The 22,575-nt window shown below is 43.1% G+C and overlaps 1 protein-coding gene and 1 pseudogene across 1 annotated transcript; both read right to left on the bottom strand.

The window, feature by feature from the left end:
• Window positions 1-301: 301 nt before the first annotated feature.
• LOC119931932 lies at window positions 302-416 on the bottom strand (annotated as a pseudogene).
• A 6,961-nt stretch (window positions 417-7,377) lies between these two features.
• TERB2 (telomere repeat binding bouquet formation protein 2) lies at window positions 7,378-17,686 on the bottom strand. The gene is made up of 6 exons (XM_038750233.1): window positions 17,591-17,686; window positions 16,983-17,041; window positions 16,155-16,247; window positions 13,473-13,558; window positions 12,136-12,224; window positions 7,378-7,809 (listed from the first exon to the last, which is right to left on the bottom strand). The coding sequence occupies exons 1-6, from the start codon at window positions 17,634-17,636 to the stop codon at window positions 7,670-7,672; spliced, it is 513 nt and encodes a 170-aa protein (XP_038606161.1). The 5' UTR covers window positions 17,637-17,686; the 3' UTR covers window positions 7,378-7,669.
• Between the last annotated feature and the right edge of the window lie 4,889 nt (window positions 17,687-22,575).

The following is a 22,575-nucleotide window of genomic DNA, read 5'->3' as shown; positions in this document are numbered from 1 at the left end:
CGCTTACTATGTGCAGACACTGTACTAAGCGCTTGGGAAGTCCAAATTGGCAACATCTAGAGACGGTCCCTACCCAACAGCCCACGGTGAGCGCTCAATAAATACGATTGATTGATTGAGAGGTAGGAGGGGTTGAAATTCATTCATTCATTCATTCAATCCAAGTTGGCAACATAGAGAGACGGTCCCTACCCAACAGCGGGCTCACAGTCTAAAAGGGGGAGACGGAGAACAAAACCAAACATACTAACAAAATAAAATAAATAGAATAGATAGGTACAAGTAAAATGAATAAATAAATAAATAGAGTAATAAATATGTACAAAAATATATACATATATACAGGTGCTGTGGGACTAGGAGCTCTCCCATCCTTCTCAAGGGGAGTGCTAACCTCCTCTCCTTTCATACAACACAAAGGCCCAAGCATGGCAGCATGGCCTAGTGGATAGTGCGCAGACCTGGGAATCAGAAGGAACTGGGTTCTAATCCTGCCTCGGCCACTTATTCGTTCATTAGAGAAGCAGCGTGGCTCGGTGGAAAGAGCCCGGGCTTTAGTGCCACAGGTCATGGGTTCAAACCCCAGCTACGCCAATTGTCAGCTGGGTGACTTGGGGGAAGTCACTTCACTTCTCTGTGCCTCAGTTACCTCATCTGGCCCTTCAAGGCCCTGCTGAGAGCTCACCTCCTCCAGGAGGCCTTCCCACACTGAGCCCCCTCCTTCCTCTCCCCCTCATCCCCCTCTCCATCCCCCTCATCTTACCTCCTTCCCTTCCCCACAGCACCTGTATATATGTATAGATGTTTGTACGGATTTATTACTCTATTTATTTTACTTGTACATATCTATTCTATTTATTTTATTTTGTTAATATGTTTTGTATTGATCTCTGTCTCCCCCTTCTAGACCGTGAGCCCGTTGTTGGGTAGGGACCGTCTCTCTGTGTGGCCAACTTGGACTTCCCAAGCGCTTAGTCCAGTGCTCTGCACACAGTAAGCGCTCAATAAATACGATTGAATGAACGAATGAATGAATTTCGACCCCTCCTGTCTCTCAATCAATCAGTCGTATTTATTGAGCGCTTACTGTGTGCAGAGCACTGGACTAAGCGCTTGGGAAGTCCAAGTTGGCAACATAGAGAGACGTTCCCCACCCAACAGTGGGCTCTCTCCTCACTACTCACTACTACTAATAATAATGATGACATTTATTAAGCACTTACTATGTGCCAAGCACTGTTCTAAGCGCTGGGGAGGTTACAAGGTGATCAGGTTGTCCCACGGGGGGGCTCACAGTCTTCATCCCCATTTTACAGATGAGGTAACAGAGGCTCAGAGAAGTGAAGTGAGGGCCGGGCCTGACCTGGGCCTCCTCCCCTTTCACCCACCTTTCCGGCCCCTTCCCCTCCTGCCTCTCGGTATATGTTTGTACAGATTTATTACTCTTATTATTTATTTATTCATCTTGTACATATCTATTCTATTTATTTTATTTTGTTAATGCGTTTGGTTTTGTCCTCTGTCTCCCCCCTTTTAGACTGTGAGCCCACTGTTGGGTAGGGACCGTCTCTCTATGTTGCCAACTTGGACTTCCCAAGCGCATAGTCCAGTGCTCTGCACATGGTAAGCGCTCAATAAATACGATTGATTGATTGATTGACGTACTTCCCAAGCGCTTAGTACAGTGCTCTGCACACAGTAAGCGCTCAACAAATACGATTGATTGATTGATTGATTGATTGAAGTGACTTGCCCGAAGTCGCACAGCTGACAAGTGGCAGAGCCGGGATTTGAACCCATGACCTCTGACTCCAAAGGCCGGGCTCTTTCCACTGAGCCACGCGGCTTCTCTACCGCTACGACCCGGCCCGCACGCTTCACTCTTCTAACGCTGACCTTCTCACTGGATCTTGATCTCATCTATCTTGCTGCTGACCTCTCCGCCACGTCCCGCCTCCGGCCTGGAATGCCTTCCCTCCTCATATCCGACGGACAACGACTCTCCCCGCTTTCAAAGCCTTATTCATCATCAGTCGTATTTATTGAGCGCTTACTATGTGCAGAGCACTGGACTAAGCGCTTGGGAAGTACAAATTGGCAACATAGAGAGACAGTCCCTACCCAACAGTGGACTGACAGTCTAAAAGGAGGGCCCGTCTCCTCCGAGAGGCCTTCCCTGACTAAGCCCTCCTTTCCTCTTCTCCCACTCCCTTCCGCATCCCCCTGACTTGCTCCCTCTACTCATCCCCACTCCCAGCCCCACCGCACCTACGTCCACATCTGTAATTTTATTTCTATTAATGCCTGTCTCCCCCCTAGACCATAATAATAATAATAATAGTGGCAATTATTAAGCACTTACCATGTGCAAAGCACTGTTCTAAGCGCTGGGGTGGTTACAAAGATCACAATGCTTCCACAATACTAATAATAAATAATGATGGCATTTATTAAGCGCTTACCATGTGCAAAGCACCGTTCTAAGCGCTGGGGAGGTTACAAGGTGATCACAATGCTTCCACAATAATAATAATAAATAAGGACGGCATTTATTAAGTGCTTACCATGTGCAAAGCACCGTTCTAAGCGCTGGGGAGGTTACAAGGCGATCAGGTTGTCCCACGGGGGGCTCACAGTCTTCATCCCCATTTGACAGATGAGGGAACTGAGGCCCAGAGAAGTGAAGTGACTTGGCCAAAGTCACACAGCGGACAGTTGGCGGAGCCAGGATTTGAACCCATGACCTCTGACTCCAAAGCCCGGGCTCTTTCCACTGAGCCACGCTGCTTCTCGTTGCTCGCTGCTTCAAGCAAGCTCGTTGTGGGCAGGGAATGTGTCTGTCATATCATCGTACTGTACTTTCCCGAGCGCTTAGAACAGTGCTCTGAACACAGTAATTCCCAAGCGCTTAGTACAGTGCTCTGCACACAGTAAGCGCTCAATAAATACGATTGAATGAATGAATGAATGAATGAATGAACAGTAAGCACTCAATAAATATGACAGACTCTCCCAAACCAGCAGAACATCCCAGACCTTTTTTCCAAGGTGGGGTCCCTGATCCCAGTGCTTAGAACAGTGCTTTGCACATAGTAAGCACTTAATAAATGCTATTATTATTATTATTATTATTATTATTATTATTATTATTATTATTATTCAAGCAGGGCTGCTGATGGTGGGCGTGAAGCAGCCTGGCTCAGTGGAAAGAGCAGGGACTTTGGAGTGGGGGGTCATGGGTTCGAATTCCGGCTCCGCCAATTGTCAACTGTGTGACTTTGGGCAAGTCACTTCACTTCTCTGTGCCTCAGTTCCCTCATCTGTAAAAGGGGGATTAAGACTGTGACCCCCCCATGGGACAACCTGATCTCCTTGTAACTTCCGCAGCGCTTAGAACAGTGCTTTGCACCTAGTAAGCGCTTAATAAATGCCATCATTATTAATTATTATTATTGTGGAAGCATTGTGAGGAAGCAGCGTGGCTCAATGGAAAGAGCACGGGCTTTGGAGTCAGAGGCCATGGGTTCAAATCCCGCTCCGCCAACTGTCGGCTGTGTGACTTTGGGCAAGTCACTTCACTTCTCTGAGCCTCAGTTACCTCATCTGTAAAATGGGAATTGACTGTGAGCCCCCCGTGGGACAACCTGATCACGTTATATCCCCCCAGCGCTTAGAACAGTGCTTGGCACATAGTGAGCGCTTAACAAATGCCGTCATTATTATTATTATTATTAACTTCTCTGTGCCTCAGTTACCCCATCTGTAAAAATGGGGATTAAGACGGTGAGCCCCCCCCGTGGGACAACAACTTGATCGCCTTGTCACCTCCCCAGCGCTTAGAACAGTGCTTTGCACATAGTGAGCGCTTAATAAATGCCATCATTATTTATTTATTTATTATTGGGTAGGGACTGTCTCTATATGTTGCCAACTTGTACTTCCCAAGCGCTTAGTACAGTGTTCTGCACACAGTAAGCTCTCAATAAATACGATTGATTGATTGATTGAGTGATTGATTATTGTGGTTTACTGGAAGGAGTGGAGGAGCACGGCTGCTGGCGCCCTCTGCCGGCGATGAAAGGGAAGGCGGGTCCCCTGGGTGGCCGAACAGCCCCCTCTCGTGTCCAGGAGCTGCAACTGCAGCAATTTTGCTGTGACCCAAGCGACCCAAGCTCCCGATTTTTTTTAAATGGCATTTATTAATCAATCAATCAATCAATCAATCGTATTTATTGAGCGCTTACTGTGTGCAGAGCACTGGACTAAGCTCTTGGGAAGTCCAAGTTGGCAACATCTAGAGACGGTCCCTACCCAACAGTGGGCTCACAGGCTAGAAGGGGGAGACAGAGAACAAAACAAAGCATATTAACAAAACAAAATAAATAGAATAGATATGTACAAGTAAAATAAATAAATAGAGTAATAAAGCCGTACAAACATCTATACATATCATCATCATCACCATCAATCGTATTTATTGAGCGCTTACTATGTGCAGAGCACTGGACTAAGCGCCTGGGAAGTCCAAGTTGGCAACATCTAGAGACGGTCCCTACCCACCAGCGGGCTCACAGTCTAGAAAGGGGAGACGGAGAAACAAAACCAAACATATTAACAAAATAAAATAATTAGAATAGATATGTACCAGTAAAATAAATAAATAAATAGAGTAATAAATCCGTACAAACATATATACATATATACAGGTGCTGTGGGGAAGGGAAGGAGGTAAGGCGGGGGGGTGGAGAGGGGGAGGAGGGGGAGAGGAAGGAGGGGGCTCAGTCTGGGAAGGCCTCCTGGAGGAGCCTTAATAATAATCATAATAATAATGACATTTATTAAGCGCTTACTATGTGCAAAGCACTGTTCTAAGCGCTGGGGAGGTTATAAGGTGACCAGGTTGTCCCACGGGGGGCTCACAGTCTTCATCCCCATTTTACAGATGAGGGAACTGAGGCCCAGAGAAGTGAAGTGACTTGCCCAAAGTCACCCAGCTGACAAGTGGCGGAGTCGGGATTTGAACCCATGACCTCTTACTCCAAAGCCCGGGCTCTTTCCACGGAGCCATGCTGCTTCTCTGTGCTTAAGCGCTTACTATGTGCAAAGCACTGTTCTAAGTGCTGAAAGCACTGTTCTAATTGCTGCGGAGGTTACAAGGTGATCAGGTTGTCCCACAGGGGGCTCACAGTCTTAATCCCCGTTTTACAGATGAGGAAACTGAGGCATAGAGGTTATTAATAATAATAATGGCATTTATGAAGCACTTACTATGTGCAAAGCACTGTTCTAAGCGCTGGGGAGGTTACAAGGTGATCAGGTTGATCCACAGGGGGCTCACAGTCTTAATCCCCATTTTACGGATGACGGAACTGAGGCATAGAGGCTAATAATAATAATAATAATATTTATTAAGTGCTTACTATGTGCAAAGACTGTTCTAAGCACTGGGGAGGTTACAAGGTGATCAGGTTGTCCCACGGGGGGCTCACAGTCTTAATCCCCATTTTAAAGATGAGGGAACTGAGGCACAGAGAAGTTAAGCAACTTGCCCAGACACACAGCTGACAATTGGTGGAGGCAGGATTTGAACCCATGACCTCTGACTCCAAAGCCCGTGCTCTTTCCACTGAGCCACGCTGCTCCGGGTTGGCTGTGAGCGACTGTGAGCCCACTGTTGGGTAGGGGCCGTCTCTATATGTTGCCAACTTGTACTTCCTAAGCCCTTAGTACAGTGCTCTGCACACAGTAAGCGCTCAATAAATACGATTGAATGAATGAATGGCTCTGAAGCAGCAGTAACAGCCAACACCAGCCTGGGCTGCAGAATTCCCCCCTCAAAGTAGCATTTTGGTCTAGTGGATAGAGCACGGACTCGGGAGCCAAAAGGATCTGAGTTCTAATTCCAGCTCTGCCACTTGTCTGCTAATAATAATTGTGGTATTTAATTACTTAATAAATACTGTTAACTGAAAAGTTCCCAACTCCGACTGTGTTTGAACCAAATTCAGCTACTGAGATGTGGCAAGAAAATGAATATGGAGGTGGGGTTCCTTTCAACCTCTCTCTCCCTCTTTCTCTCCCTCTTTCCCTCCCTCTTTCCCTCCCTCTTCCTCCAGTTTTCTGTAAACTGGAGATAATAATAATAATGGCATTTATTAAGCGCTTACTACATGCAAAGCACTGTTCTAAGCGCTGGGGAGGTTACAAGGTGATCAGGTTGTCCCACTTTAATCCCCATTTTACAGATGAGGTAACTGAGGCCCAGAGAAGTGAAGTGACTTGCCCAAAGTTACACAGCTGACGATTGGCGGAGCTGGGATTTGAACCCATGACCTGTGACTCCAAAGCCCGGGCTCTTTCCACCGAGCCACGCTGCTTCTCCACCATCTCCATGGTGTGGAGATAACCACACCATGATCCTTTTTCAAATTTCACAAGGAATGATAACACAGAAAAATGACTGGTAGGCTATTTACAAATCACAGTGAATTGAATGATAGGCCTGAACTCCCCCATCACCATGATCTTTTTCAAATTTCACAAGGAATGATAACACAGAAAAATGACTGGTAAGCTATTTACAAATCACAGTGAATTGAATGATAGGCCTGAACTCCCCCATCCCAATCATACAACCAAACTTCCAAAACTTTGAAAGACACTGCTGAAGGGTCACTAAGCGCACCCTCTAAATTTGAATAATTGCGGTTGGATTATTAGAAATAGGCTGTGTTTATTCTCACAAAGCAACAAAACAGCCCAGGAAAGGCAAATTACTAAAATATACCATAACATACCAAAACATACCACAACAATTTCTCAGCTGTTAAGGAACAATATCACTTAATATTTTAAAGTCTGAAACGGTTATTCAGATCCCCAGCTTCCCCCAATTTCTAAACAAGATGCAATTCCACTCAGAATTACTAACAATTACTGTGCAGTAGTAATGTGGAACTTGTGAACTTGGAAAACATTCAATATAAATAGAATTTTTAGGTGCAAAGGAGTGTTTAGACAAAGAAAGAGCAAAGTACCAGCCTTAAAAAGGAATGTTTGTTTTAATCGCAATCCCTCCGCAATAACAGGGCCCTGAGGAATCATTTGATGAGTGCTGAATTAGGGCTACAGAACCCACCCCAAAATTCATCATCTAAGTGTCCTAAAGGCTAACGTCTATCTCATAGCCATATCATAATATGGGGGCTAGGTAATAATAATAATAAGAATTCTTAATAAGAAGAATTGTACTTTGAGTTTCTATAGTTTTTTTCATTTTTCCTCTCGTTGGCTTCACAACATCCTTGTGAGGTAAGGAGAGGCAGCTATCTCCATATAATTTCCATTTTTACAGATGAGGAAATGGCAGCCCAGAAAGATTAAGTGACTTTCCCAAGGCCACACAGCGGGCCAGGAGTAGAGCTGGAACTAGATCTCAGATCTTTTGAATTCCAAATCTGAACTCTTTCCCGTGGCTTGAAAAAAGGGGGATATTCTACAGGATGCTTTTCAGGAAGCTCGAGGTACATTTTCAATTAGAATAACTGATCATTTTTTCTTTAATTTTGACTTCCAAATCTGAACTCTTTCCCGTGGCTTGAAAAAAGGGGGATATTCTACAGGCTGCTTTTCAGGAAGCTCGAGGTACATTTCCAATTAGAAGAACTGATCATTTTTTCTTTAGTTTGTTTTTTAGGATGGAGAAATTGTCCACTTCATCTAGAATATACGCCACATATCCTGAGGTTCCAGGAATGAAGTCATGCAGATCCCCTTGGAATTTCTTCAGCTCATCGATTGATATGTAATCTGTGGAGGGAAAAATGTAACTGAAAAGCCACCCGACCATTGACCATCTTTTTTTTTTTCAGTTAGTGCCTTGGATTAATTGAGTTGGGAAACCAAAAGAGACCAAGAAAAGAGGGTGAAGTGTAAAAGGGAAAAAAATCCAGCACAGAATGGTCCTGCCGATAAGGGAAGCCTGCTAGCTGCTCGGTCACCTCCCTTTTTGCTTTTCCCCAACCCTGAGGTGATTTTTCACCCAAAAGGAAGAAGGAAGAATTAGAATCCCTTCCTCCCTCGTAGCTGTTTTTGGTTTTGATGGCATTTATTAAGCGCTTACTATGTGCAAAGCACTGTTCTAAGCGCTGGGGAGGTCACAAGGTGATCAGGTTGTCCCACGTGGGGCTCACAGTCTTAATCCCCATTTTAAAGATGAGGTAACTGAGGCCCAGAGAAGTTAAGTGACTTGCCCAAAGTCACACAGCTGACAATTGGCGGAGCCGGGATTCGAACCCATGACCTCTGACTCCAAAGGCCGTGCTCTTTTCCACTGAACCACGTTGTGATGGGGATGGTCAACAGGGCACAGTATTGAAGCAGATCAAATCCAAAATGGGATCGGACAACCAACGCAGTCATGTAACACAACCACAGCCTCGCTTCCCAACCTGGTCCACTAATCTAGCTTCCTGGGATGAAAAATGTGGCCGGCATCAAGCGGCTTTGACCCTTCGGCCCCGGCGGACCCCCCTGCGTCTCTTCAATAACAATAATAATAATAATGATGGCATTTATTAAGCGCTTACTATGTGCAAAGCTAAGCGCTGGGGAGGTTACAAGGTGATCGGGTTGTCCCACGGGGGGGGGGCTCACGGTCTTAATCCCCATTTTACAGATGAGGGAACTGAGGCCCAGAGAAGTGAAGTGACTTGCCCAGAGTCACACAGCTGACACAGCCGAGTCTTCAGGACGCGGCCTCACCTGCGCTAGGTAGGAAGGACATTTGCAGCGGCAGTGTGTCTCCCTCAAAATTCAGAATGTTGTAAAGACTGTGGCAGTTGTGATTACTGGACCTGTATATATGTATATGTGTTTGTACATATTTATTACTCTATTTTTTTATTTATTTATTTTACTTGTACATATCTATTCTATTTATTTTATTTTGTTAGTATGTTTGGTTTTCTTCTCTGTCTCCCCCTTTTAGACTGTGAGCCCACTGCTGGGTAGGGACTGTCTCTATATGTTGCCAACTTGTACTTCCCAAGCGCTTAGTCCAGTGCTCTGCACACGGTAAGTGCTCAATAAATATGATTGATGATGATGATGATGGACCCTGGAGGACCCTGCTTGGCCCTAAATAACAGCCCTTTCAACTGGAACCTTCTGCTGTTCTGATGGCATTTATCCTTGCCTTTGTATCTTTATGTACTCAAATCTTTTCTCTCCTGTCTGTCCCCGCTTCTAGACTGGGAGCCCCCTGAGGGGACAGGACTGAGTCTCATTTATCCTTCCAGATCATGTCAGAGAAGCAGCGTGGCTCAGTGGAAAGAGCCCGGGCTTGGGAGTCAGAGGTCATGGGTTCAAATCCCGGCTCCGCCGCTTGTCAGCTGTGTGACTTTGGGCCAGTCACTTCACTTCTCCGGGCCTCAGTTCCCTCATCTGTAAAATGGGGATTAAGATTGTGAGTCCTACATGGGACAACCTGATCACCTTGTATCCTCCCCCGTGCTTACAACAGTGCTTGGCACAAAGCGCTTAACAAATACCAAAATTATTATTATGTCAGGAACCTGCATGGTCTAATAATAATGGCATTTATTAAGCGCTTACTATGTGCAAAGCACTGTTCTAAGCGCTGGGGAGGTTACAAGGTGATCAGGTTGTCCCACGGGGGCTCACAGTCTAGGGGAAAGATCTCGGACCTCCTTGTGAGGTAAGGAGAGGGAGCTATTACCATATAATTTCCATTTTTAGAGATGAGGAAATGGCAGCCCAGCCCATCCGGCCTCTGCCGCTTTCCTGCTGTGTGATCTTGGGCAGATCACTTCACTTCTCTGTGCCTCAGTTTCCTCAACTGCAAAATGGGGATTCAATATCTGTTCTCTTTCCTTCTTAGACTGCGACCCCCACCCCGTGGGACAAGGGACTGTGTCCAACAGACCCTCTAGACTGTAAGGTTGTTGTGTGCAGGGAAACATTGGTTATATTGTACTCTCCCAAGTGTGTAGTACAGTGCTCTCCACCCAGTAAGCACTCAATAAACAGGATGGATTGATTGATTGACCTGATTAACTTGTAGCTACAGATTTAATTCCAGGAAGTGGGCGAGACTAGGTGCAGGAGCGTAACTCTGTGAAGGTGATCACAACATAATTACTTGACGCGAGGGGAGGTATGAATAATCTGTCCCAAAGTCAATTACTGAAAAAGAAACCAGAACTAAATTTGAAACTTAGTCACACAAGCGATGAAAGATATCTGTAAATAAACTACAGCCAAGTCTGGAGGGACTTGACAAGGAAGTAGTTGTGGCCACTGAACTGGATGAATGGCAGATCAATCAATCAATCAATCAATCGTATTTATTGAGTGCTGTGTGCAGAGCACTGTACTAAGCGCTTGGGAAGTACAAGTTGGCAACATATAGAGACAGCCCCTACCCCACAGTGGGCTCACAGTCTAAAAGATTACCATTGTACCTCCTGATTATAAGACAGGTTTCTGTGGAGACCACAGGCCAGGGAGTACCTGTAAACTGGTGAAACTTTTAATTAAGTTTAGGATCAGTGAGCATTTAGGCAGTTAGTCTGTTGGAAGAAATGAAAAGTGCGTTTTTATGAAGGAAAAGTGTGCCTCACTGATCTGCCAGGGGTTCTTTAAAGAGTTAAATGAGCTTATATTGCTTATTTATATGTTAGAGAGCAACTGACATAAACTGGATAGATTTTTCCAACAGCAGTTGACCAAATTCCACACCAAAGCCTTTTTTAAAAACTAAGGAACTGAAGGGTTGGAGAGGATGTTCTGTCATGCTTGAGGCACCGGCTAAAAAATAGGAACATTTTTTTAAAAAACTAAGGAACTGAAGGGTTGGAGAGGATGTTCTGTCATGCTTGAGGCACCGGCTAAAAAATAGGAACAAAAGAGTACGAATAAAAGACAATTTTTCAGGATGGAGGGGTGAAAATAGTTTTCTCTCCATAAGAAAATGGCTTTCTTTGTCCGTATAAAGAGAAGCAGCGTGGCTTAGTGGTTAGAGCACAGACCTGGGAGTTAGAGGATCTGTGTTCAAATCCCGGATCTGCCACTTGTCTACTGTGTGACTTTGGGCAAGTTACTTTACTTCTCTGTGCCTCCGTCACCTCATCTGTAAATTAGGGATTAAGACTGTCAGCCCCGTGTGAGACATGGACTGCGCCCAACCTGATTAATTTGTATCTACCCTAGCACTTAGTGCAGTGCCTGGCACACAATAAGAGTTTAGCAAATACCCTTAAAAGTCATATATATATGAAATTTTTCTCCTCTAGTCACAGTACCCTTCTGCTCTTGCTTTTATTTTATTTGTCTTTAATGTGTTTTAATGTTTCATCATCCCTAATGTGTCTGAATCCAGTCCCTTCGCCCCACCAATATACTCTTAAATGGTGAATCCCATAATGGCAGAGACCATTTCTAATTCCCACCCGTGTATTCTTTCCCAGTACGTAATACAGTGCTCTGCAAACAGTAAGCGCTTAATACGCTTACTACTACTAATTAATTGTGGTTTTTGTTAGGCAGTTACTATTTGTCCAGCGCTGTTCTAAGTGCTGGGGTAGATATATCAATCAATCAATCATACTTATTGAGCGCTTACTATGGAAAAAGCATTATACTAAATACTTGGTAACGTACAATACAACACAATTAGCAGACATGTTCCCTGCCTATAACAAGCTCACAGTCTAGAGGAGAGGGTAGATACAAATTAATCAGTATTTGCAATTACATATAAATGCAGGAACAAAAGAATTGTTTAGTTTAGCAAACTACTGGATCGGAAAACAAGAAACGTCCTTTCTTCTTTTCTATCCAGGCAGTTTGCTCCTCATTCTCCCTACCACCTGTTTGGGTCCTAGTCATTCCCCTCTCCCGATCAAGGGTTGAAAATAATTTGGTTATTTATGAAAATAATTCGTGGGGCAGAAGTAATTATAATGACAACATCTAACAAGAAAAGGATGTAGGAAAGGAGGAAGGGCTAGGTGGTGTAAGGAGGGTTGTTCCTGGGAAAACTAATTAAATATTACATTTCTATATTTGGTCTTAATCCCTATTTCTTCTACAAAAATCTGGGGGTTTTCTTACCTATTGCCATGTTGTTCACTGGGTAATTCTGAAGAGTATTATAATGCTTTTTTCCCACTTCTGAAGTTCCTGAAAAATGTCTTTTTGGGCTATACAAAGAATATAAAGAAAAGGATCCAAGTGCAATAAATTATTTATGTGGTTCCGAACTCCATTTTATAGCTATACAGCTATATGGCCTGAGTGCCATGAAGAATCATTACGGTATTTTCAGACCCTCCCTAGTCTAGGTACGACCTTGAAAATAACTGAATTTCTGGTTTCTGTATGATTTCCCTACTCCTAAGTCACTGTTCTTGCAAGCAGAATTGAGTCCCCATGCAGTTTCTTTTCAGTTCATGTGTATATCCTTTGAACCAACTGATAAGATTTTAAGCTCCTTGAGGGCAGGGACCATGTCTTTTTTAATCAATTAATCAGTGGTATTTATTGAGCACTTACTATGTACAGAGCACTGTACCAAATGCTTGGAGAATACAATAGAGTTTGCATTCTTTCAGTATATTCTCAGTGTGCTGCCTGAAATACGCACTGAAGAAACACCACTGACTGATTTATGCCCTGAAATTAGCTAATTCATTTCTCTATGCATTCTCCCAGACCCAAAGATTAATAGTATGGATGCAAAAAGGGAGTCAGCATACAGTCATTTTAAAATGCATTATTATAAAACGCATATAAAACTAGTTGAAAGTGGTTAAATGGTACACTATTACAGGGGAATTACATAAAAAATACATACATTAGAAAACTCTAAGGTCTTCCACTTCCTAAGAAATCAAGTTTCACTTAAACCTCTCGGTCCAAAGCTACAGCTCGGGCTGACTGTAGTTTCAGAGCTGAAAGGTTGGGCAATTGCCAGAATTTGGGACTACGCTAAGAGGCAATTTGTATCATTCAGACTTTTTTAAATCCTGCATTTTAGGAACAGACTAGAACCGCAGCTGCCTGTCTCTCCTAGTACTAGCCTCCCCTTCGGCTCCTAAGGTGCAGCCTTCCATTCTTCCCTGCCACGAGTCACAGTAGAGGGTAGTTTTGGAAAAAAAAAAAAATGTTTTCTGCCTTGAGTCACGACAGTAGGCCCACAGTACCCTCTGATGGCCTCATCAGAAAAAAACTGGAAAATATGAGCACTACCATGGATTTGAGTTTCCTTTATTCTACTTATTAGCAGAGAACAAATATATATGTGTACGTGTGTGTATATATACATGCATATATATGTGTGTATACATATATATATACATATATATGTATATATATGTGTGTATATACATATATATATATATATATATATATAATGCATATATAAAGCAAGGCAGGTACAAATACAATACCTTTCAGGGAAGTCTTCTTGGGGCTGAATTTCTAGTTCACTCTTCTCCCCAAGAACACTTCCTTTAGTGCGTACCAACTCACCATCCTGTCGATATTAAAAGACACAGAGTAAAATAGTTAAGCTCAAGAATTTTGGATGCCGTTTTTAAAGAAAGGAAAATAAACTTGTTCAATCATCCTAATTTGCTCTCCAGGGTCTACAAATCAGGGACTTGCTTCATCTGCAAAAGGGGGATTAAGGCTGTGAGCCCCAAGTGGGACAACCTGATCACCTTGTATCCCCCCCCCAGCGCTTAGAACAGTGCTTTGCATATAGTAAACGCTTAACAAATACCACCATTATTATTATCCTGAACTGGAAGACAGAAGAAAACTTTTTTTTTCTTTCCAAAACTAAACTGAAGCAGTCATCTAAAAAATGAACCGTAAATGTAGGGTGAACTTTTTCAGGTGATCCAATAAACCAGGCAGAGAGCTGATCAGATGAGGATCCTTAAGAGGGAATAGTGGTTGAACAGATATTTAGGCTTCCAGCTGGCACATAGGTAGTCAATTTCAGTTAGCCAGTCTATTGCATTTATTGAGGGCTTTTCTTTCCAAAACTAAACTGAAGCAGTCATCTCAAAAATGAACCATAAATGTAGGGTGAACTTTTTCAGGTGATCCAATAAACCAGGCAGAGAGCTGATCAGATGAGGATCCTTAAGAGGGAATAGTGTTTGAACAGATATTTAGGCTTCCAGCTGGCACAGAGGTAGTCAATTTCAGTTAGCCAGTCTATCGCATTTATTGAGGGCTTACTGTATGCAGAACACTGTACTAAGCTCTTGGGAGAGTACAATACAACAATGAACAGACACATCCCCTGCCCACAATGAGCTTACAGTCTACAGAGTGAGGCAGACATTAATATGAATTTAAAAAATTACGCATACATACATGATAAAGATTATTTGAAAGTGACAGGGGGCTTCCCACTGAGCACAGCCCCACCCTCTTGAAAAAAAGGAAAAGGGACAGAGAACCCCAGCTCATGCTGATTGATCGAATTTACTCGGGTCATATTTGTTAGTTCATTCATTCATTCAATCGTATTTATTGAGCGCTTACTGTGTGCTTGGAAAGTACAATTCGGCAACAGATAGAGACGGTCCCTACCCAGCAATGGCTTTCCACCCTATCAGACCATTCACCCTATCCTCAAGGGCATTTAGGTCTATCCGTTGGCTAATGGCTGCAGTTGGAGGCACACCAGGTTATGTTCCTTGAATTCAAGCAATGGTATTTATTGAACACTTTCTATGTGCAGAAAGATGTACTGAACACTTGCAAGAGTACGATATAATTGAAAATCACAATTCCTGCCTTCAAGGAGCTCACACTCTGGATGATGTGGTTGTATCATAGGGTGCATTTTCCCAGAGACTTAAACGTTCGGAATTATGGCCCAGTCTAGACTCTCTGGAAATGTAGTACGAAATCCTTTGTGTTATTTTTGTGTAATCACTTCACTATTGTAACTAGGAAGCAGTGTGACCTAGTGGAAAGAGCACAGGCCTTGGAGTTAGAAGACTTGGGTTCTAAATTCCAGCTCCACCTCAGTTTACTCATCTGTAAAATGGGAATTCAAAACCTGTTCTCCCTACAACTAAGACTGTGAGCCCCAGGTGGAACAGGGACCGTGTCTGACCTGATTATCTTTTAATTACCCCAGTGCTTAAAACAGTGCTTAACACGTAGTAAGCATTTAACAAATATTATTATTACTATTGTTGTCATTTAATCTTTATCTGGATAATTCAAAGCCTACATCACAATATAAAATAAATGAGTGGTACTATGATGAGTCATTGAAGGAGCTTACGGGTGTTATTATTCAATTTCAGTTCACAATTTGCCCAACTAAATTTGAACAGCCTTCTCTTTTCTGAGAGCACAAATTCCACCTACTTCCTTGAAAATTTTAGCAAGGCTTTTAATCCTCACAGTACTTCATTGGTTTTAGCATCTTATAAGGATGCACTAAGAAACAATGTGGCCTAGTGAAAAAAAGCAGGAACCTGAGAGTCAGAGGACCTGGTTTCTAATCCCAGCTCAGCTACGTATCTGCTGTGTGACCTTGGGCAACTCACCTATCTTCTCTGTGCTTCAGTTCCCTCATCTGCAAATATGGGAATTCAACACCGGTGCTCCATCCTACTTAGATTGTGAGCCCCCAATGGGACCTAGTTATCTTTACCTCTCCTAGTGCTTAGTACAGTGCTTGGCACATAGTAAGCACTTAACAAATACTGTGAGCCCACTGTTGGATAGGGACCGTCTCTATATGTTGCCAACTTGTACTTCCCAAGTGCAGTGCCCTGCACACAGTAAGCGCTCAATAAATACGATTGAATGAATGAATGAAATACCACAATTATTATTATTATTAAAATTCCGTGAGGTCCTCTCTGGAAACCGGTACCACTGTAGATGCAATAACTCATCAGTTATCTCTCTCATCCATTTCTGAATGAAGTGGCCTCCCCCATTCAACCACTCCTTTGGTTGTCGGCTCAGAGACCTCTTCACCACCTTGAAAATCTGTCAAAAACTATGGGTAGTGCTTCCTTCAAGATCCATTTAGTGTTGATTGTTAATCTCAACCCAGGTCAGGAGGGGGAAAGTAGAGCTCTTCCTACCTGCCGGGTTTGGCTGGAATGTCGGGATCGGTTGTGTGGACGCTTGGGGTAAGGAATTAGACGATACTGGTTGTATTGGGGGGTGGCAGAAACCTGGGGTAAAAAGGCAAACAAATCAGGTTGTATAACGGAGTGGCAGAACCTGAGGTCAGCCTATTTGCTCTAATAATATAAAGTGTTCGTAAAGTTGTGATTTACTTGTGGCTAAGATCACAGAGGGACCTTGAGCAAATCACTTACCTTCTCTTTGCCTTGGTTTTCTCCACTGTAGAATGGGATTCAATATCTGTTCTCATTGTAGGCAGGGAATGTGCCTGTTCATTGTTGCATTATCCTCTCCCAAGCGCTTAGTACAGTGCTCTGCACACAGTAAGCACTCAATAAATATGATCAACTGACTATTCTCCCTCCTACTTAGACTGTAGGACATGGGAGTGTGTCTGACTTGATCAACCTGTATCAACCCGAGTGCTTAGAACAGTGATTGATACATAGTAAGCACTTAACAAATATAATTGTTGTTGTTATTATTATTATTAATAACAGATTTGGAGAGGACAACCCCTAGTTTTTACAGCCCCACCCCAGTGAGCCTAGGGAGCAAAGAATTGGAAGGGAGAGCGAGCTAAGATGTTCTAGTATGCTCTTACACCTTCTCCTCCTTCACTCCTGGTAGGACATAAAGCCCTTTTGCTGAAAATTTTTCTTTGGCCCCAAGAGAAGAGGAAACGCGTAAGAGATCATGAAGTCCGCTACCGGGAATACTTAAAATGTGGTGGCTTCATACAGATTTAGATCATTGTGTCTTCAAGCACACTTAGTTCTCACCTGTCTTATCAAGAAATGGTTCTGCTCCCAAATAAAACTTCCGATTTTGTTTCTTATTTCTATTATAGGGGGGAAAAAAACCTTGTCAGAAGCCCTAGAAATACACACATATGTATATGACACAGAATGCTTCTCTATCGTCCTCCTAAACCCTCAAGTTCGCTTCTTCAGGAAAGCCCACTTGGAGGCAGAGGACAGAAAGGGAGCAGAAAAGAAGCCCAAGCCCCCTACTCTTTCTCCGAACAATGATTTGTTTGACTCTTTTTCAATCCATCAGTCACTCAATGGCATTTCTTGAGTGCTTGCTGTGTGTCTAGTACTGTACTAAGCACTTGGGAAAGTATAATATAATTTTTTGTACAAGTACAGTACAATCTCTTTGCCTTTCTTGTCTTTGTAGAACATTTTCTGCTGAGCAGAGACAGTCTTTTATGTTTCAACCTAACACCTCCTAACTCCCTCCTCCCCCCTCAAGAATCTCCCTCCTCCAACATGAAAAGAGAAAAGAAAGTATCCTCTCAGATCCCCAAGTGAGGCTGGGAGATACACCAGTGAAGCAGATTACATATTTCAGTTGTGAAACAATTGTATGCTTTAGTTTTCCTAACCATTTTGTGAGCAAATTGGTGAGAGGATGAAGTGATCCAAAGCCATCGAGACTTTTTCAGTTTAAGCGACTTCTAGGAGATGATAAGCAAGAAAAACTGTAGTACTATTTCCTATGTAATCAGTGCCCTGTTATATTCTAGAAGAGAGAAAAGAAACATTTTATTAGAAAAAAGCGTGGACTTTGGCATCCCAAAGTCGTTTTAAAATGGCCTTGACTAATAAAAGAAATAGAAGTTTAATAGGATAAAATAATTATGATGCCCCATTTGAAGGATTACACTGATGAATTTTAAAATTACACTCGTTTGGGGAATTGTTCAGAATGATCATTTTTTGGCCCTAGCCACTCAGAGGTTTTTGTAAAACTTAGAGCTTTATGTAAAAATTTTCTCAAAGGGCAGTTTTGTTGACTAAAGCCAACTTTTTTGACTACAATAGTGAAAACCAGAATTGTGGAATTAGCACCTGCTATGATGGTTTATTTTTGCCTCCTAAAGGACATCACACAGTCAGCATATAATAATGCAGGCGGTGTGATGTTCTAAACTGTGCTGTGCTCAACAGCCATTCTATAGCAGTTGTCTGTTGTGTGACCTTGGACTAGTCACTCAACTTCTCTGTGCCTCAGTTACTCATCTGTAAAATGGGGATTAAGATTGTAAACCCCATGTGGGACATGGACTGTCTAACATAATTAGCTTGTATCTACCCCAGTGCTTAGTACAGTGCCTGGCACATAGTAAGTGCTTAACGAATACCATTAAAAATAAATAAATAAAAACTAGCAGTTGAGGCAGGGCCAGTTAAGATATGGACTTAACTCTAGACTGTAAACTCGTTGTAGGCAGGGAACAAGTCTACCAACTCTGTTATATTATCCTCTCCCAAGCGCTTAGTACTGTGCTCAGTACACAGTAAGCGATCAATAAATATGATTGATTGATGGAGCTAAAAAGAAACAGTGCAGATCTTGAGCAGTGACAGAATATCAGCAGCTTCTGAGTTAATATTCCAGCTTAGTAACACTACTCTGCAAAGTCGCCCACCTACTTGGAGGTTTTAATTTCTTCTGAAGACTGAGGATGCTGACCCCCACAACATTCAGAGAAGCTACTAAAATTGTCAAATCATTTCAAAAATCTTGGGAAGAAGGTAGTGCTATAACACCACCAATAATTTAAACGCTATGCAGGAATGGCCTAGTAGAAAGAACCCAGGTCTGCGTCTCAATCCCAGCTCTGTCACTTGTCGGCCGGGTGAACTTGGTTAAATCACTTAATTTATCTGTTAAATGTACTCATCTGTAAAACGGGGAATTAAATCCGACACCCTCCTATTTTGATTGTGAGGCCCATGAGGTACAGGGACTGTGTCCAACCTCATTCTCTTGTATCTATCCCAGCACCTGTCTGCTGTGTGGCCCAGGGCAAGTCACTTTATTTTCCAGTGCCTCAGTTCCCTGATCTGTAAAACGGGATTAAGACTATGACTATTAAGACTATGAGCCCCAAGAGGGAGGGACTGTGTCCAACCTGATTACCTTGTATCTATCCCAGCGCTTAGAGCAATGCCCGGCACATAGTAATCAATCAATCAATCAATCGTATTTATTGAGCTCTTACTGTGTGCAGAGCACTGTACTAAGTGCTTGGGAAGTACAAGATAGCAAGCGCTTGAGAAATACCATTAAAAAACCAACTTAATACCCGGCTTGGCAAACAGTAAGCATTTAACAAGAACCAAACTTCATTATTATTTTGAGTGACTCTACGAGTGGCGGCCGTGCCAGAACATTGTAGAATTCATCCTTTCCTGCAATGGCGTGGCCAGTTGGGTCAGACCAAGGGATGCCCTGCCAATTCATTGCTGTTGAGGAAAAACAGGGCTACGTAGTTACTGCCCAGGACTGTTCAACTGATCTTCCACAGCCTTGCTGGAGGATGGAACATATATATTGTACATATTTACTATTCTATTTATTTATTTTATTTTGTTAATATGTTTTGTTTTGTTGTCTCTCTCCCCCTTCTAGACTGTGAGCCCGCTGTTGGGTAGGGACCGTCTCTATACGTTGCCAACTTGTACTTCCCAAGCGCTTAGTACAGTGCTCTGCACACAGTAAGCGCTAAATAAATACGATTGAATGAATGAATGAATGGAACAAAAGATCCAGATGCTGGCTTGTAAATGTACACACTCAACAAGGCATGCAAGTTTTTTTTACATCTAGCACAGCACCTAGCACGGAGTAAGCATTCAATAAATACCTTTAAAATACAAAAGATGATTGTGTCTCACTTTGTCGACTCAAGCCTACGGACAAACAGTAATTTTGAAGATAACTAAGATGATGTTTAAGCAAGTCTATACCTGGAAACCTTACCACAACCAAAGGTCATCTTGAGCAATACATAACCAAATGATGGTTATAATATAATAATAATATTTTGTTTTGGTATTTGTTAATAGCTTATAGCCAATCACTGTGGTAAGCACTGGGGTAGATATAAGCTAGTCGGGTTGGACACAGTCCATGTTCTACATGGGGTTCACATTCTTAACCTCCATTTTACAGATGAGGTAACTGAGGCACAGAGAAATTAAGTGACTTGCTCAAAGTCACACAGCAGACAAGTAGTGGAATCAGGATTAGAACCCAGGTTCTTCTGACTAACAGGCCTATAAGCTATCTACCAGAGAAGCAGCGTGGCTCAGTGGAAAGAGCCCGGGCTTTGGAGTCAGAGGTCATGGGTTCAAATCCCGGCTCCGCCAATTGTCAGCTGTGTGACTTTGGGCAGGTTGCTTAACTTCTCTGGGCCTCAGTTACCTCAAATGGGGATTAAGATTGTGAGCCCCCACCCCCCCCCCCCCCCCCCCCCCCCGGACAACCGGATCACTTTGTAACCTCTCCACCGCTTAGAACAGTGCTTTGCACATAGTAAGCCCTTAATAAATGCCATCATTATTATTATTCATTCATTCATTCATTCATTTATTGAGCTCTTACTGTGTGCAGAGCACTGTACTAAGCGCTTGGGAAGTACAGGTAGGCAACATATAGAGACGGTCCCTACCCAACAGCGGGCTCACAGTCTAGAAGGGGGAGACACACAGCCAAACAAAACATATTAACAAAATAAAATACATAGAATAGTAAATATGTACAAGTAAAATATTATTATTATTATGCTGCTTCTCTACATTGGACTTTTTGGCTCGAAGGACATCCCTAGATAAACGCGATCTTTGCTTGGGGCAACCTCCGATATGGAGCCCATGACGCACAGAAAGAGAGAGAAGTAGAAAATGGAAAGTGCATGAAAGGGCCCAAGCCGGGGAATCGGGAAACCCAGGTTCGTTCGTTCAATTGTATTTATTGAGCGCTTACTGTGTGCAAAGCACTGTACTAAGCACTTGGGAGAATACAATGCAGCAAGAAACAGTCACAATCCCTGCCCACAATGAGTTTACAGTCTAGAGGATGTGAGCCTGTCGTCGGGTAGAGACCGTCTCTAAATGTTACCGACCTGTACTTCCCAAGCGCTCAGCACAGTGCTCTAATGTGCTCAGCACAGGGTCTAATCCCAGGTCCACCACTTCCCTACTGTGTGATGTTGGGCAAATCACTTCTCCGTGTCTCGGTTTCCTCATCTGTAAAATGGGGACTCAATACCTGATCCTCACCCTACTCAGGCCGTGAGCCTCATAAAAGGCCTTCCCTGACTAAGCCCTCCTTACCAACTTATGATTGTACATATTTATTACTCTATTTATTTATTTTACTTGTACATATCCATTCCATTTATTTTATTTTGTTAATATGTTTGGTTTGGTTCTCTGTCTCCCCCTTCTTGACTGTGAGCCCACTGTTGGGTAGGGACTGTCTCTATATGTTGCCAACCTGTACTTCCCAAGCGCTTAGTACAGTGCTCTGCACACAGTAAGCGCTCAATAAATACGATTGATTGATTGATTGATTGATTTTATCCCTTCTGCATCACCTCGACTTGCTCCCTTTATTCATCCCTCCTCCCAGCCCCACAGCACTTAAGTATAAATAAATCTGCAATTTATTTATATTCATGTCTGTCTCCCCCTCTAGACTCTAAATTCATTGTGGACAGGGAATGTGTCTGTTTATTGTTCTAATGTACCCTTCCAAGTGCTTAGCACAGTGCTCTGCACACAGTAAGTGCTCAATAAATCCAATTGACCGACTGACAGGACCTGTGTCGATCTAATTATCTCCAGCGCTTAGTTCAGCCTTTGGCATGTGGTAAGCACTTAATAATTACCACATTTAACTTCTCAATGCCTTAGTTCTCCTGTTCGCTGTCCTACTTAGAGCCCCCATGCAGGACAGGGATTGAAGCAGCGTGACTCAGTGGAAAGAGCGGGAGTCAGAGGTCGTGGGTTCGAATTCCGGCTCTGCCACTTGTCAGCTGTGTTACCTTGGGCAAGCCACTTAACTTCTCTGTGCCTCAGTTACCTCATCTGTAAAATGGGGATTAAGACTGTCAGCCCCAAGAGGGACAACCTGATCACCTTGTAGCCCCCCCCCCAGCGCTTAGAACAGTGCTTTGCACACAGTAAGCGCTTAACAAATACCACCATTATTATTATGTAGCGTGGCTCAGTGGAAAGAGCACGGGCTTTGGAGTCAGAGGTCGTGGCTTCAAATCCCGGCTCCGCCAATTGTCAGCTGTGTGACTTTGGGCAAGTCACTTCACTTCTCTGGGCCTCAGTTACCTCATCTGTAAAATGGGGATGAAGACCGTGAGCCCCCCGTGGGACAACCTGATCACCTTGTCACCTCCCCAGCGCTTAGAACGGTGCTTTGCACATAGTAAGTGCTTAATAAATGCCATCATCATTATTATTACTTAACCCAGTGCTTAGAACAGTGTTTGACACATAGTAAGGACTTAACAAATACCATGGAAAATAATAATAATAATAATAATAATAATAATAATAATGGCAT

This window comes from Tachyglossus aculeatus, chromosome 8, assembly GCF_015852505.1.
Source record: "Tachyglossus aculeatus isolate mTacAcu1 chromosome 8, mTacAcu1.pri, whole genome shotgun sequence".
In the NCBI taxonomy this organism is placed as follows: domain Eukaryota; kingdom Metazoa; phylum Chordata; class Mammalia; order Monotremata; family Tachyglossidae; genus Tachyglossus; species Tachyglossus aculeatus.
Note: the sequence above shows the minus strand (reverse complement) of the source record. Positions and strands in the feature narration are given on the sequence as shown.